General features: G+C 43.2%; 1 protein-coding gene across 1 annotated transcript in view; it reads left to right on the top strand.

Annotated features, from left to right (window-relative positions):
- CREB3L2 (cAMP responsive element binding protein 3 like 2) overlaps positions 1-15,280 on the top strand; it is a 73,880-nt gene that overhangs the window by 39,177 nt on the left and 19,423 nt on the right. Inside the window, exons 2-4 of the mRNA XM_032220952.1 lie at positions 602-818; positions 10,389-10,555; positions 11,895-11,982. Coding sequence (XP_032076843.1) covers positions 602-818; positions 10,389-10,555; positions 11,895-11,982 — 472 coding nt within the window. The remainder of the gene's footprint in view (positions 1-601; positions 819-10,388; positions 10,556-11,894; positions 11,983-15,280) is intronic.

The following is a 15,280-nucleotide window of genomic DNA, read 5'->3' as shown; positions in this document are numbered from 1 at the left end:
ATGTAGAGGGACTGTTTGCACCCTACTGAATGGGCTACCATGAGTTCATTTTTTCCTATGTGGCTTTAAGTTAATGCGCTAGAAATATATGAAAATGTGTTTGTGTGATCAGGCTAGTAAATTATTAGAATACCAAATCAAAAATCATGGTTTCCACATTGGTAAATGAATATTATTATAGTTCCCTTTAGGTTTTGGTGAAGTGAAGTAGTGTTGATTCCATCCTTATTGTTGTATACTCAAAAGAGCCCCATGATTGTAAGTGACCTGAACGTTGGTTATGAAGAGCATGGAAAGTGTCCCCCTACCCATGAACTTCCTTTGTAGTAGATCTGATGTTGCACAACAATTATTATATTCATAAACATGTGGTGAGAACAAGGGCATGATGAAATTGAAGCTATTTCATGACAGTTAATGAGAAGATGGAACTGAAAAACCTCCCAGATGGAAGATCTGGTATTGAGGACTCTTTGAATGATTAATGCTGGTTCTGTCATTTTTCCACTGTTTTGTTACTGATCATTGAGTGGAACCAATGTAAAGTATGACTTACGGCTTTTATTAAATTCTTTCTGTGCTTCTTTTCCTTTTCTTACAGCCCTTCACAGAACTCCTTGATGACTTTTCCCAGGATGTTTTGGGACAACTCTTAAACGATCCCTTCCTGTCTGAGAAAAATGAGATGATGGAAGTGGAGTTATCACCAGTTTCCCCAGCTCCCCTCATCCAGGCAGAGCATAGTTATTCCCTTTGTGGGGACTCTCGGCCCCAGTCGCCACTGACCCATATTTCAGCTGATGACAATTTCAATGAAGGTAAAAGAGTATAATTAATTTTGCTAACCAGCTTCTGGAAATAAGACTCTCACTATTGAGGTGTCTTGAGGTGTAACATGTCTAGAATCTTGATGTAGGCAATGGGGTGTGAATAACTTAGAATTTCAGACATTTCCAAAGGGTGATGTCACGAAAAAAAATTAACAACAAAAAAAAGGTTTACTTTTCTGCTGGCTAACAGTATTCTGAGCAACTGGCAGCCTCTTTGGAGACCTAAAGTGGGACAGTAGGTTTGAGTATTTTGAAAAAGTGAAGCCTTTGTATAATTGTAAATAAACTCAATCATTGCAAATATTAGCATCTGGTGATCATACCTGAAGAAAATGGGCCCCTTGTTTTTTTACTTTAGAAACCTGCTTGATTCCAAAATGATTCTGTGCAGCAAAGAGAGGTGGAAGATTTCTTTTTTCTGACTATTGTTCTAGTTGTGGCCATATATTCTGCTAAAAATCACTTTGATGTGCACATTTAATCAGACTTTGCTTAATACCCTGCCAACAAATTAATTCACTCATTTCTAAAAGTAGCTGTTATTATCCTTACCATTTTCTTTCTTGAATGAGTAAAAATATGTCAGAGTGATTTTTTAAAAAATATAGGAATTCATAATCTCTGCAAATGTAAAAGGTCTTAAGTGAAGACCTAAATGTAGAATGGGAATTAAATCATATCTTTTTCACAAAATGGCTGCCATCTTGAGGATGGCCGATCATAACCCGCCTATTGATGAAGACAAGCTAGAGAGGTTGCTCCCTGCCATTCCTATTACCTCAAGTGACCTCTGACATTTTTCTGGGCATTTGGATATAGATTATCATTTTTATTTATTAAAGAATGTTACTGAGCCTATGCAGAACTCCAAAGCATTCTTGTTATGCAAAACTGCTTTGCTTTCCAGCATGATTCCGTTTCATTTTTTTCCAAAACTGAAAATCCCAAAAGAAATTGCAATCAGGTGGAGCCGGGAGTTCACCAGGATGCTGTGTCTGTGTATTTCTATCATTATTGATCAGTTAGAATTAATATGGTTTTTTCTATTGAAAATAGACAATTATATCAAAGATCTTAGGGAATCCAAGACTTGGAGTTACTCATACTTCTGGTGAATCATTAATGATCTTTTAACTGTTCTAAGTGCTGATGCTTGCTTATCAAGCCTGCTGAGATAGAATTGGATAAGAGCTGGAATAAAACAATACCTTTTTTTCCTTTTGCCTTCATATAGTTTCATTTTCTCCCACATACTAAAAGAAAATAGTCATTGTAAAGGAATCTTAATTCATTTTGCAGTGGAGTCTAATCGTTTTGTCAGGGTTCCGACCAATGCCCTAATAAAATTAAGAGTCTCAAGCCATTTAGCAAGAAAAATCCAGTTGTTTATTAGGAGCGCCATGTTGGCACTACCTAGGTGAAGCCAGCTTTAGCTTCACCCAATTTGCGCCTGGCCTTGGACCCTGCTTCCCCATCGCCCCAGAGTGTGTCACATTCCTCAACAAAGCAATTTCGTGGGTCGTAGAATTCACGCCCTCCAGCCATTGCGAGTCTCCATTGAGATGGCTTTGACTTTGGCCAGCTAGGCTGTGTCGCGTTCCTTGGTGCAGCTGCAAGGTGCAATTCCCAGCCCCTTGCCTATGGCAACTTGGGAACAGGTCAGGAAAGCTTCGTGAGTTGACACAGTTTTGAGAGCAGGTTTCTTGACACGTCTAAGCAATCCAAGTCAAGCTTTAAGACAGACTGATATTTTGTCAAGGGAAAGTTACCAAGATCACTGTCACAGGATACTTGTTTTGCTTTTGCTTGCAAGTGGACACCACTTCCTGGCCCTTCCAAAGCAGAAGTATATTAATTAAATTGCAGACTGGACGCCTGATCTTTCAATCACATCTACAGTCCTCACATGTTTCTTATGGTGGAGGACAGCTCTTTTAATTCAGAAAGCTACCCTTGAGATTTATTTAATTTATTTAAATAATTAAGTAAAATAATAATCATATGTTTATCCTTATGAACCTTTTTTCAGATTTGCCCCCTTTTATTTTTTCCCCAAGAAAGTATGGTCTCCAAAGTCATATCCTACTTGTGGGAAAAATCAGATAATGTTAATCATACACACAGTATTCATAAATTCTGTTACATACATACGAATATGTACAAGTACATCAGTGGTGGGTTCTGGATCCCGTTGCAACTAGTATGGTGCAATGGTGCCTGGCGTCCTCCACATGAACACGCGCAGCGTGCATGTGTCCTTACTTCCTGCAACACTCTGCGATGCCTCCCCGACGCTCCAGCTGCTCGGCAGAGCATCGCGCAGGCGCCATACGCTCCCTACACGGAAGCCCCGAAGAGCTCAAATACAGGTAAGGATGGCGAGTGGGCCTTCGGAGCACTGTACTGGAACGATACCCAGTGTTCCCGGCAGGCACCGGTACGCCCGTACTGGGGTATACCGGTCGTAACCACCACTGATGTACAGACAACTCATATTTATACAGTCAGTCCTCAACTTAACAGCTTTTCATTTAGAGACCCTTCAAAGTTACAACGGCACTGAAAAAAATAACTTACAACCATTTTTCACACTTATGACCATTGCATCTTCCCCATCCTGAAGCATTTGGCAACTGACTCATATTTATGACAGTTACAGTGTCCTAGGATCGTGCGATCCCCTTTGGCAACCTTCTGACAAGCAAAGTGAATGGGGAAACCAGTTAACGACTAACTTAACAATTGCAGTGCCTTGCTTAGCAAGTGTGACAAGAAAGGTTGTAAAATGGGGAAAAACTCACTTAACAACTGTTCTGCTATCCCAAAGGTGCTTTTTCAAGAGGCAACTGGACTTTCTAGTTTTTCTTTGAAGACATTTTGCTTCTTATCCAAGGAGCTTCTTCAGCTATGACTGGATGGTGGGGAAATGGAAGGATTTATACTCCTTGCACACAGCTCTGCAAGGAGTATATATTTTATATATTTATATATTTATTTGATATTCATTTTATAAATTTATGCTCTGCAAGGAGTATACATCCTTCCATTTCCCCAGATCTGGATGACTGAGAATCTCCATAAACTGTCCTGCTAACAGAAATTTTGGACTCAATTGTGGTCGTAAGTCAAGACCATCTGTATATCACATTTAAGAAACTTATTTCCCTGATTTAGAGAATCTTTTTAAGCGTCCTTGAGATATAATAAATGGAATCAGTCACATTCTTTTTCTCTTAACATTTTACTGTCTTTACAAGTACATAGGAAGAACAGTTCTAGCTTAAAATAAAGGTTTACTTAACAATGAATTTGAGTGATAAACTAAAACAAAAGTTAAAGTGAATGAGTATGATGCCATTTTACTCTTATTCCCAACAGCTCTTTAACCAGAATTTGAAGCTTTTCTAAAGCTAAGTGTGTCACCCAGCTGTATTTCATTCGGTTTAGCTTCAACTGGAATTTGAAACCAAGGAATTAGCCAGAAAGTAAATTACTGACTATTGCATCATTCTGCGGTGATGTGTTTAAGAAAAGAATCCCCCATTTGTCAGACTCTGAAATCTGCATCATGGATATATTATATTGACATTACTAGAATTCATTTAAGGTTATACCAGTTTCATGTTACTCCGTAAACTTTACTTTGCTAAGTTTTATTTGACTATTTGAAGTGTCTTTCATATAAATTGCTTTTGTTGTAAAAAGCACTCCAGATATTTCATTAAATTAGAAATAAGATTCGTCTTAGTCACCGTGCATGCTTTTTTCTCCTCAAATGGAGATTGCCAATTTGTGAAATTCTAATTTGGCTCAATATATGTATTTATGCAACACCTTAAAACTCTCCCTAGAATCCAATTAACATAAAAAAAGAAATAGTAAATTGTGATACAATGCAAATAATAATTTGTTAAATATTGGGAAAATATTGGCATCCGAATAATAAATACTGGCACCAGGCAGATATATCTTGGTTATCTCACTCTTTGCATTTGAAACCAATTGAGTCTATGATATTTTGTTGCATATATTTTAATTTTGTATTTTTTGAACTTTAAAAAAAAATGCAGTAAAAGGTGACTACTAAATTTTTATTTTATGCTTTTTTGTTTATTTACTATGACTATTTTTTGTTTGTTTACTGTAGCTGTTTTTTACTGTAGCTGTTTTTTTATGTACCATAAGATTCCTGAAGGCTCTGAGTAATTTACATCTACCAGTAATAAAAAATTAAAAAAGCAAAGGTAGTACTTGACTTACAACCACAATTGAACCCGAAATTTCTATTGTTCAGTGAGACATTTGTTAAGAGAGTTTTACCCTATTTTACAACATTACTTGCGACAGTTGCTAAGTGAATCATTGAAGTTGTTAAGTTAGTAGCACACTCTGCAGTTACTAATTTAACTACAGAGAAATGGGGTATAGCAACAGATTTTTATAAGGGGACCTTGTCTGGGGTGTGGAAGGGTATACATGCTGATTCTAGGGTGACACTTGTGTGTGTGTGTGTGTGTGAGAGAGAGAGTGGTGGGATTCAAATATTTTTACTACCGGTTCTGTGGGAGTGGCATGGCTTGGTGGGTGTGGCAGGGAAAGGATACTGCAAAATCCCCATTTCCTCCTGATCAGCTGGGACTTGGGAGGCAGAGAATAGATGGGGGTGGGGCCAGTCAGAGGTGGTATTTGCCGGTTCTCCGAACTACTCAAACTTTCTGCTACCGGTTCTCCAGAACTGGTCAGAACCTGCTGAGTACCACCACTGATGTGTGTGTATCTCTCTCTGTGTGTATTTATTCTTGTGAAGTTGCAGTTCAGTTGGGAGACCTAATTTAATTACCTCTGTGTTTGCAGACCTTATCCTTTGATATGTCGATTAGCTCTGGGTAACTTTGGGGGTTTGAAGAATTTTGCTAATTGTAATTGATGAATTTAGTTTCAGCTTGACTGCCAATCCTCTAGTGGAAACACTGATTCTGAGACCGTTGTGGATTCTGTTAATATTTTAAGGGAAGATGGAAACAGTATGAAAAATAAAATACCTTTGGATATAAAACTTCTCACAACAGCTGGATTCTAAAGTGAGAAGTAATTTCCCTGGAATGTAGGCCTTTGGCTACATACCCAGTGTTAAAGAGAGCGAGACCTTCTACATATGTTTGGAAACTCTTAACTTGGACCTTTGAGAACCGGAATCTATTATGGAAAACAAATTCCTATCAGAGCTGGACTCTTACACAGTCTGAACCTTGGATCACTGAAACTGGTGGCCGCCCTGCTAAACAAAAAGCTCTTCACAATTTTTCTTGCCCATATAATCCTTTAGCTTCTCTCCTGCTTCTCCTCATTCCCACCTACCCACCCACCCACCCCCTCTCCTTTCCATTTAATCATTCCACTCTGCCCATCGGGAAAAAAGATTCTAGTGTTTGACCGTTGCACAGAAGCTTCTTTGTTGAGAGCAAAGCGTGCCTTTCAGTATCTGTGGAATTAGAGTAAAAGGAAGGAGGTGAGGGAGCAGAGAAACCCCTGATTCTGGGCAACTCTGAAAGGAAACTATTTCATACAGGAATACCAGTTGCTCACCTGGTAGGAGAAGAGAGAGAGCTAGTATTACAGAAGCACTAAAATAGGGGGATTATGCTTGCTTTGCTGTGAGTAACCTGTGAATAGAATCTGCCTGTGGGTTGTATTTATCAGGCAGATACCTGTGAGGGATAATTTCTGTTTCTAATGCCAGACGTTTATAGAATAACAAGCCTTTTCTAAAAAATGTCTCAGTTTTGAGATAAGTTGTGTACATTTTTTAATGGGTCAAGAACCCCTCATACATAAGCCCTGTGAGTCTTGTTTTTCCCCTCAATGCAGTTTTTTTCCTCCATGTTGATCCTTCTTGGCACAGCTTAGATTACTGTTTTGAAGTGTCTGATTACAGGATATACTATACATATTTATGTTTGCTTATAATTTTTCTTGGCTCGGCCAATGCAATTCAAATTATATCTTCCCTTGCCAATGGGAGACATTTTAAAATTATACCCATGGGGTAATTACTAGCATCAAATGTACAAAGTCCCCCTGTCACCTTCCTGTTGCTGAATTGAAGGCTGCAGAAATAGAAGGTTGCAGGAAGCTTTTTCTCTCAAACTTAGCTTCCCCCCCCACCCCCCTTGTTGTGGACAGATCTCTTGGTAATTGCATTCTGCAGCAATAAATATCTCCTCTCTTTAAGAAAGGTGGCTCAATCCATCAGCTCATAAAATGTATCATTTTATGAAAGAGACGTTGTTGAAGAGGATAACGGCAAGCAATCATGACATGGGTCTGAAATGATACCCACAGAGAAAGTCATAGGGGCCTAAGATTCCTCTGGCTCTTGCCCTTAAATACAGATAATCCTTGACTTACATTTGGGACCAGAATTTCTGGTCTACTAAGCCAGGCGGATATTAAATGGGTGCCACCCAATTTTACGGCTTTGTTTGCTACTGTTAAGCAAATTACTGCAGTGAATGGTAAGTGAATCATGAGGCTGTTAAGTGAATCTTGACAACTTAAAGGAGCTTGCAGAGCAGTGGTGGAGCAGTGGTTAGAGTGAAGTACTGCAGGCTACTTCTGCTGATTGCCAGCTGCCTGCAATTTGGGAATTAAAATCTCACCAGGCTCAAGGTTGACTCAGCCTTCCATCCTTCCCAGGTGGGTAAAATGAGGACCCAGATTGTTGGGGGCAATAGGCTGACTCTTTAAACCGCTTAGAGGGGGCTGTATAAAGCACTGTAAAGCGGCATGTAAGTCTAAGCTCTATTGCTAAGTGAATCTTCCTCCATTGACTTTGCTCATTGGAAGACAGCTGGGGAAGGTTGCAAATGGTTATCACAGGACACTGCAATCATTGTAAACACATTACCAGTTGCCAAGCCCCCTAATTTTGATCATGTGACCATGGGGATGTTGTGATGGTCATAAGTGTGAGGACTTGTGGTTTTCTTCCTCTCAATACCATTGCAACTTCACATGGTCACTAAATGAATGACTATAAATAAAGAACTACATGTAATACAAAAGAGTTTTTAATTTTTGAGTGGATGTGGTATAACTTGATGGTGATTTGAAATATACAAGAGGGCCTCCAACAAGCGTCAAGCTAGCTGTTGCTGGAAATGGGATAAGGAGCACTATAATTAGAATTTTAAAAGTCTTAAAGGAGACTTCCACCTCTCAACAATTTGGTTCGGTTTCCTTTGCACTTCTCCACTGGTATTTTTATGGTGCTGATCTTGACTCTTAGTAGCCTCTGTTTTTCCTACCTGTAGTATACAGGTAGTCCTTCCCTTACAAGCATTGGTTTAGTGACTTTTCAAAGTTACAACAGGACTGAAAAAAAGTGACTTACAACTGTTTTTCACACGTAAAATCCGTAACAGCATCTCCATAGTCATGTGATCAGAATTCAGACATTTGGTAACTGACTCATACTTATGATAGTTACAAAGACTTTGAAGGGGGGATCGTATGATCCCCTTTTGCAACCTTCTAACAAGCAAAATCAATGGGGAAATCAATTCACTTAGCAACCATGTTACTAACTCAGCAATTGTTGTGATTCACTTAACAACTGGCAAAAAAGGTTGTAAAATGGCCCAAAACTTGTTTAACAACTATCTCATTTAGCAACAAAAATTTTGTGCTCAATTGTGGTTATAAATCGAGGACTATCTGTACCTTTTTAAAAATAAAATCAGCTGCAGAAAACAAGACCATGATGCAGTGATGTATCTACAGAGGACAAGGTGAAATGTTTGGCCCTTTTGATCCCTTAAAAAAAAATTTTTTTTCCCCCTAAATAAAGCAAAAATAGCTAAGGGTAGGTCTCTTTTAAAAAAAATGCTAAGGAAAAGTCTCTTTTTAAGAAAGTAAAAAATGTGCTAAGCCTATTGAAGATTTAACATACCTATTCTACTTATTTTTGTTCGGAGAAAACCAATATTAAGATCCACTGTCATTATCAGTCAATTAACTGCTGAAAATTTAGAAGTTGATCTTGTGGGCTCCGGAATGACCCCAAAGAGGGCACAGTCACTGGTCACCAACATTTGCTTCACACCTCCAAATTAGCTTTTCCTGGCCTAGTTAGTTCACAGACAGCTGGCTGGAAATTCAGGAATTTGGAGTCTCAGTCAGGGGTTGGCTGCTACAGGTTCGCCTAGGTTCAGGAGAACCCGTAGCTAACGTTTATGGCCAGTTTGGAGAATTTCCAAATCCCATCCCTGGCTGGCCCTTCCCCTCCCATGCGGCCCATTTTGGATGTGAGGTAAGTGCAGGGCCTTCGTGGAGCGGGGAAAACAGGCTTCCTGGACGTTCTGGAAGTTCCAGGGGGCCTCTGGAGCCTGAGGGAGGCAGTTTTCGTCCTCCCAGAGGTTCGAGGAAAGCCTCCAGAGCCTGGGGAAGGCAAAGACGACCCCTATCCGCCGTGGTGCAGGAGGCTGACTAGGCCACACCTACCATGGCCACGCCTACCCAGCAACGGGGCAGAGAACCTGTTGTTGAAATTTTTGAAGCCGGCCCCTGGTCTCAGTGCTTTTGAAAGACAGGGGTTGGGGAAGGAGTCCGTCAATGGCTTGTGACTATCTCCAGCATTATTTCCCTTGAATATGTTTGATACCGCTTCAGCTTTAGACTCACTGTCATTAAAAAACGTTGGGAAAGAAAATTATGAAAAAAATGTTTTTGTTTGTGCCAGCCAGATTGCAGAATATCTTCTCTTATTTATTTAGCAAATGTTATTTACGTACTTATTTAGCAAATTAGTATATTTCAGCAAATGTATATATTTTAAAAGGGCCTTTACAAAATCTTGATTGGTATTACACATTCTGCAGCTGTTTCTAAACTTCTATTTATTCTTGTTTTGTTCCCCCCCCCCCCACACACACACATTAAGGCCACATTGCTTTATTTGCCAATGATTTTGTTTAGCATTATCTCTCATTTTAAAATAAAAATAAAGATAGTTTATAAATCAACCAAGGCTTTCACAGTTCCATGAATTTTATTTCCCTGTCGCACTAAGCCTTGAGAAAGCGACTAGAATTTTAAGGCAAAAGAACATTTATTTTAAGATATTTCAAATCTCATGAGCTCAAAGGAAGCTGAACAACCCCAGTGGCAGAGATGGGGAACTAAGCAATGGTTTGGTTGGCTTTAACACAGACCTCCGGCTGCTTGTCTGATGGCTTGTTTAGTCTTGTTGGAGGTTTTTTCTTAGCAATTTTCAGTAATTACCTTATTTCGTGTCCTCAGCCAATTCACCTTCGCCCCAGGACTGTGTAGAGGCTGCGGTTTAAAGCCCCAGGTTTCTCTCTGAAGTAAAAGCCCAAAAGAGGAAATAAAAAGCATTGCTTAATTAATTAAATGCTTTCTTGGTCACATTTCCTCTCCTTTCCTTAGCTTGGATTTGCATTCTCTGGTTTTCTTCTCCCTCCCCCTTTTGATTTCTGTGGAACTCTGTCCATTTCTGGCTCTTAATGTGTGCTTTGTTTTCATTTCTCATTCCCCCAGCTGACTTGAAAAATGAAGACTGGTGCCTGGGATCAGAGCTGACGTCAACCAACATAAAGACAGAACCAGCAGTGACTGAAGAATCTGGCCTTGCTCCGTCAGGCAGTCTCACTGCTTCGCCCAACCCCAACATCCTGGAAGGGGAAGAGCCACAGATGAAAGATGATGTATGGTTTCTACTATTCAAAGTCTTGATTAGCAAATGCATAATGTCCCTAGAACAGAGGTGTCAAACTGGATTTCTTCGAGGGCCGGATCAGCATTGTAGTTCTCTGTGGGCCACCTTGGGGAGGGGGGAGGGAGGGAGACGGGATGGAACCTCCTGCAGCACCCTGCTGGTCAAAATGGGGCACGGGGGGGGGGGGACTGCGTGAGGGCTCCCTGCACCCAGTTTTTGGCCTGGCCAACCTCCTGTGCACCACTTTGTTGGCCAAAATGGGGCGTGGGGGGGGGCGGCGCAAGACCCCCCATGCCCCATTTTTGGCCTGGATGGCCTCCTGCAGCACTTTGACGGCCAAAATGGGGTGCTGTGTGTGTGTACATAAGGCCCCCTGCACTCTGCTTTTCGGCTGGACGGCCTTCATCATTTTGCGAACAAAAGGGGATGTGGGGGGCGCCCCTTTTGGCTGCCAGAGGCACCACGGGCCGGTCCTTTGCTATTTACAGGCTGGCCATATTTAAGCACCTTGAGTTTGATACCCCTGCCCTAGACAATGAGAAACATAGTGCTTTATCTAATTTGAGACAGAGGTGATAGAGAAGACAGAAGTAAAGTTCTATATCCCAGTGACATGATGTTTTGCTTAACAACTGAAGGAGAAATAAGGTCATATGTCCATTGTGGTCATGTGATTTACCATTTAACAACTGCAACACTTAGTGAGAGAATTGCTTTGTCCCAATTGTGGTCTACTCTCTGCTACGACAAACCATGCAGAAGACTTGTTTGCCAGCTTTCCATTTCTGGAAATCCCCTGTGGAAGACATCATTCAGGAGTATCTAAAAATGGTTCCTCCCATTCTATGAGAACTCATTTGCTTGGAATTGAGTGGCATATACATTTAATAAATTTTGGCTCATTGCATAGTCAAGCCAGATGTTGCGCCTGGATTTGGCATTTTTATCCACCTAACAAGACCCTTCCCAAAGACCTGGGATAGGTAGATGTGAATTTTTGATGATAAAAGTATTGTTGCAGGATGTAAGCTGTTCTGAGTAAGGCTGCCTTTTGCAGTTGACCAATGGTGACAGTGTTATTATTCTGGAGTATACCCATTCTATATATGGATCCAGTAATTAGTTTCAATAGCTAGTTGGAGCACGAGACATGCTTGCAATGGCATCTTGCAGCGCGAGGAGGGTCTTAGAAAGCTGGTGTCCACCCAAAGTTAATGAAGAAAGTGGTGCCACACATGCTTCCATGTTATTTAATAAAGCAAAAAAGGGATAACAATCTGCCCTGATGCTAAAAATGTTTGTTTCTTTTTGAATTTCTTGTCTTTCAGATTAAATCGGAGAGTCACAACGTTCTTCCTGAGATTAAACTGGAGCCACATGAAGTGGATCAATTTTTGAACCTTTCATCCAAGGAAGGTTTGTTATTTAGCGTAGAGTTTCCTCTGTATAATGATTGGCAAGAAAGAACATTGTGTGATCAGGACTGTGTGTGGTTTAGAATTATTTATACAGTAGACACACAGAGAAACTGTGTCCCAAGGAAACTGTTGTTTTAGCTAAAAAAGGAGGGTGGGGAGAGGAGCAGGAGATAGTTGAAAGTTTTAGGGTGCCCCTGGCAAGAAACATGGCTATTGTCCAAAGAAAGAATGCAATCAGTTTAAGATGCTCTATTCTTCCTCTGAGCCATCTAATTACAATGGGAAAACTGCTAAAGGATGCTCAGGTTTTCATCAGTGCTCTTTTTCCTGAGCTGTTGATCTTGGCAGGTATCAACAATTCCAATCTCTTTTATACAAGTGTATCTACATGTGTGTGTGTGCGGACACACACGACCCAATCGAAGCACTGCCTTTAAAAAAAAACTATGTCACGACATGACATTGTTGATGACATTGATTGTACAGTTGTGGCTGCTGTCTTAACAATTCTGTATCTTCATGTTCTCCATAGTGAGGGGAGGAGTATCCAGGATGGGTTGACCTTATCCTCTCGTTGATTGGACTGAGTCAGATAAGCTGTTGGTATACGCACCATCCACCAGGCACCACCCAGTTATCGACTCAGTCCCTCAACGGGACGGTTTGCCATCCTGGATCCCTGCTCCGGAGCTTGTCGGGTGTGAGTCCCTGCTGGTGAAGTTGGACCTCAAGGGTCAAGTGGGTCTGCTGTTAACGTACCTGCCTCCCAACAGCGTTGCAGCAGCCCTCCCCTCGCTCCTCGAGTCGGTAGCCAAGCTGGCAATTGAGTTCCCCAGGCTTATGGTTCTGTGGGATTTCAATCTGCCTTCGCTCGGTGAACACTCTAATGGAGCGCAGGAGTTCATGGCTTCCATGACAGCCATGGGCTTGACCCAAGTAATTCGGGGCCCAACCCACTCGGCGGGTCACACGCTCGACCTCGTATTTCTCTCGGAGCAGTGGACTTGTGATCTTGGTCTGAGGGGTAGCGAGATCGTACCCCTGTCGTGGTCAGACCACTGCCTACTGAGGCTTGACTTTCGGAGACCAAACCCCCACTGTAGGGAGGAGGAACCGACCAGGTGGTTCCGCCCCAGGCGACTTATGGACCCTCTGAGGTTCCAGACGGAGCTTGGGGTTATTCCTGATACTCTCGCCCGCAGTTCGGCGGAGACTCTGGTTGCTGCTTGGAACTCGGCAGCGACGGAGTCTCTTAACCGGATTGCGCCTCTACGGCCGCTCCGAGGCAGTGGATCCAGGAAGGCCCCTTGGTTTACCGAGGAACTCCGGGAGAGGAAGCGCAGGAAGAGACGCCTAGAGCACCAATGGAGATCCAATAAATCCGAATCGAACCGAGCACTTTTAACATCTTGCATCAGAGAATACATCAGGGCAATCAGGACGTCAAAAAGAACTTACATTGCCACTCTGATTGCTTCCGCTGAGTCGCGCCCAGCCGCCCTGTTCAGGATAACCCGCTCCCTCCTAAATAGGAGGGATGCGGGTGATCCTTTGCAGGGCAGGGCTGAGGACTACGTCCAGTTTCTCGCGGACAAAGTTGCTCGGTTTCAGGCGGACTTGGACTCCAACCCTGCAGAACCAGCCGAGGCACTAGGGGATAATCTGGTAGATCATCGCTGGATTGAGTTTCAGGCTGTTGCCCCTGAGGACGTGGACAAGGCCATGAGAGCTATAGGTGCCTCCACATGCGTGCTGGACCCGTGCCCCTCCTGGCTGGCTGTCAACAGCAGGGAGGTGACATGGGGCTGGATCCAGGCGGTTGTTACCGCCTCCCTTCGGGAGGGGGTCTTTCCCCCCGCTCTTAAGGCGGCGGTGGTGAGACCTCTCCTGAAGAAACCATCCTTGGATCCAGCCGTTTTAAACAACTATTGTCCAGTCTCCAACCTCCCCTTTGTGGGGAAGGTTGTTGAGAAGGTGGTGGCTTTTCAGCTCCAGTGGTCCTTGGAGGAAGCTAGTTATCTTGATCCATTCCAGTCTGGCTTCAGGCCCGGCTACAGCACAGAAACTGCTTTGGTCGCATTGACCGATGATCTCTGGAGAGCCAGGGATGGAGGCCATGCCTCCATCCTGGTACTCCTGGACCTCTCGGCAGCTTTCGATACCATCGACCATGGTATCCTTCTGCGACGACTGCGGGAGGTGGGGGTGGGAGGCACTGTTCTACGGTGGTTCTCCTCTTACCTCTCAGACAGGTCGCAGTCGGTGTTAGTCGGAGGGCAGAGATCGACCCCTAGGCCCCTAACATATGGGGTGCCGCAGGGCTCGGTCCTGTCCCCCCTACTCTTTAATATCTACATGAAACTGCTGGGCGAGATCATTCGACGGCACGGGATAAAATACCACCAGTATGCGGACGATACTCAGTTGTATCTGTCCGCCCCGTGCCAACTCAATGAAGCGATGGATGTGATGAGTCAGGGCCTTGAGGCTGTTAGAGACTGGATGGGGGTTAACAAGCTTGTGCTCAGTCCGGATAAGACCGAGTGGCTGCTGTGCTTCCCTCCCACTAATTGGCCAAGTGTTCCATCTCTCAGGCTGGGGGGTCAAATACTACGTACCTCAGACAGGGTCCGCAACTTGGGAGTCCTCCTGGACCCACAGCTGACTTTTGAACACCATTTGTCAGCTGTGACCAGGGGGGCATTTGCCCAGGTTCGCCTGGTGCACCAGTTGCGTCCCTACCTGAACCGGGAGGCTCTCACAACAGTCACTCGTGCCCTTGTGACCTCTAGGCTGGAGTACTGCAATGTGCTCTACATGGGGCTGCCCTTGAAGAGTATTCGGCGACTTCAGCTAGTCCAGAATGCGGCCGCGCGAGCGATTGTGGGTGCACCTCGTTTCACCCACATAACACCTATCCTCCGCGAGCTGCACTGGCTACCTGTTGATCTCCAGATACGCTTCAAGGTGCTAGTTGTCACCTATAAAGCCCTTCATGGTATTGGATCTGGGTACTTGAGAGACCGCCTACTGCCAATTACCTCCACTCGACCAATTAGATCCCACAGGTTAGGTCTCCTCCGAGTTCCATCAGCCAGTCAATGTCGACTGGCAACTACACGGAGGAGAGCCTTCTCTGTGGCAGCTCCGACCCTATGGAACGAACTCCCCGTGGAGATTCGTACCCTCACCACCCTCCAGACCTTCCGCATAGCCCTTAAAACCTGGCTGTCCCGACAGGCCTGGGGCTAAAGACCTTCACCGTACCCGAATTGTATGAATGTTGTGCTTTTAAT

This window comes from Thamnophis elegans, chromosome 7 (genome assembly GCF_009769535.1).
Source record: "Thamnophis elegans isolate rThaEle1 chromosome 7, rThaEle1.pri, whole genome shotgun sequence".
NCBI lineage: Eukaryota > Metazoa > Chordata > Lepidosauria > Squamata > Colubridae > Thamnophis > Thamnophis elegans.
Note: the sequence above shows the minus strand (reverse complement) of the source record. Positions and strands in the feature narration are given on the sequence as shown.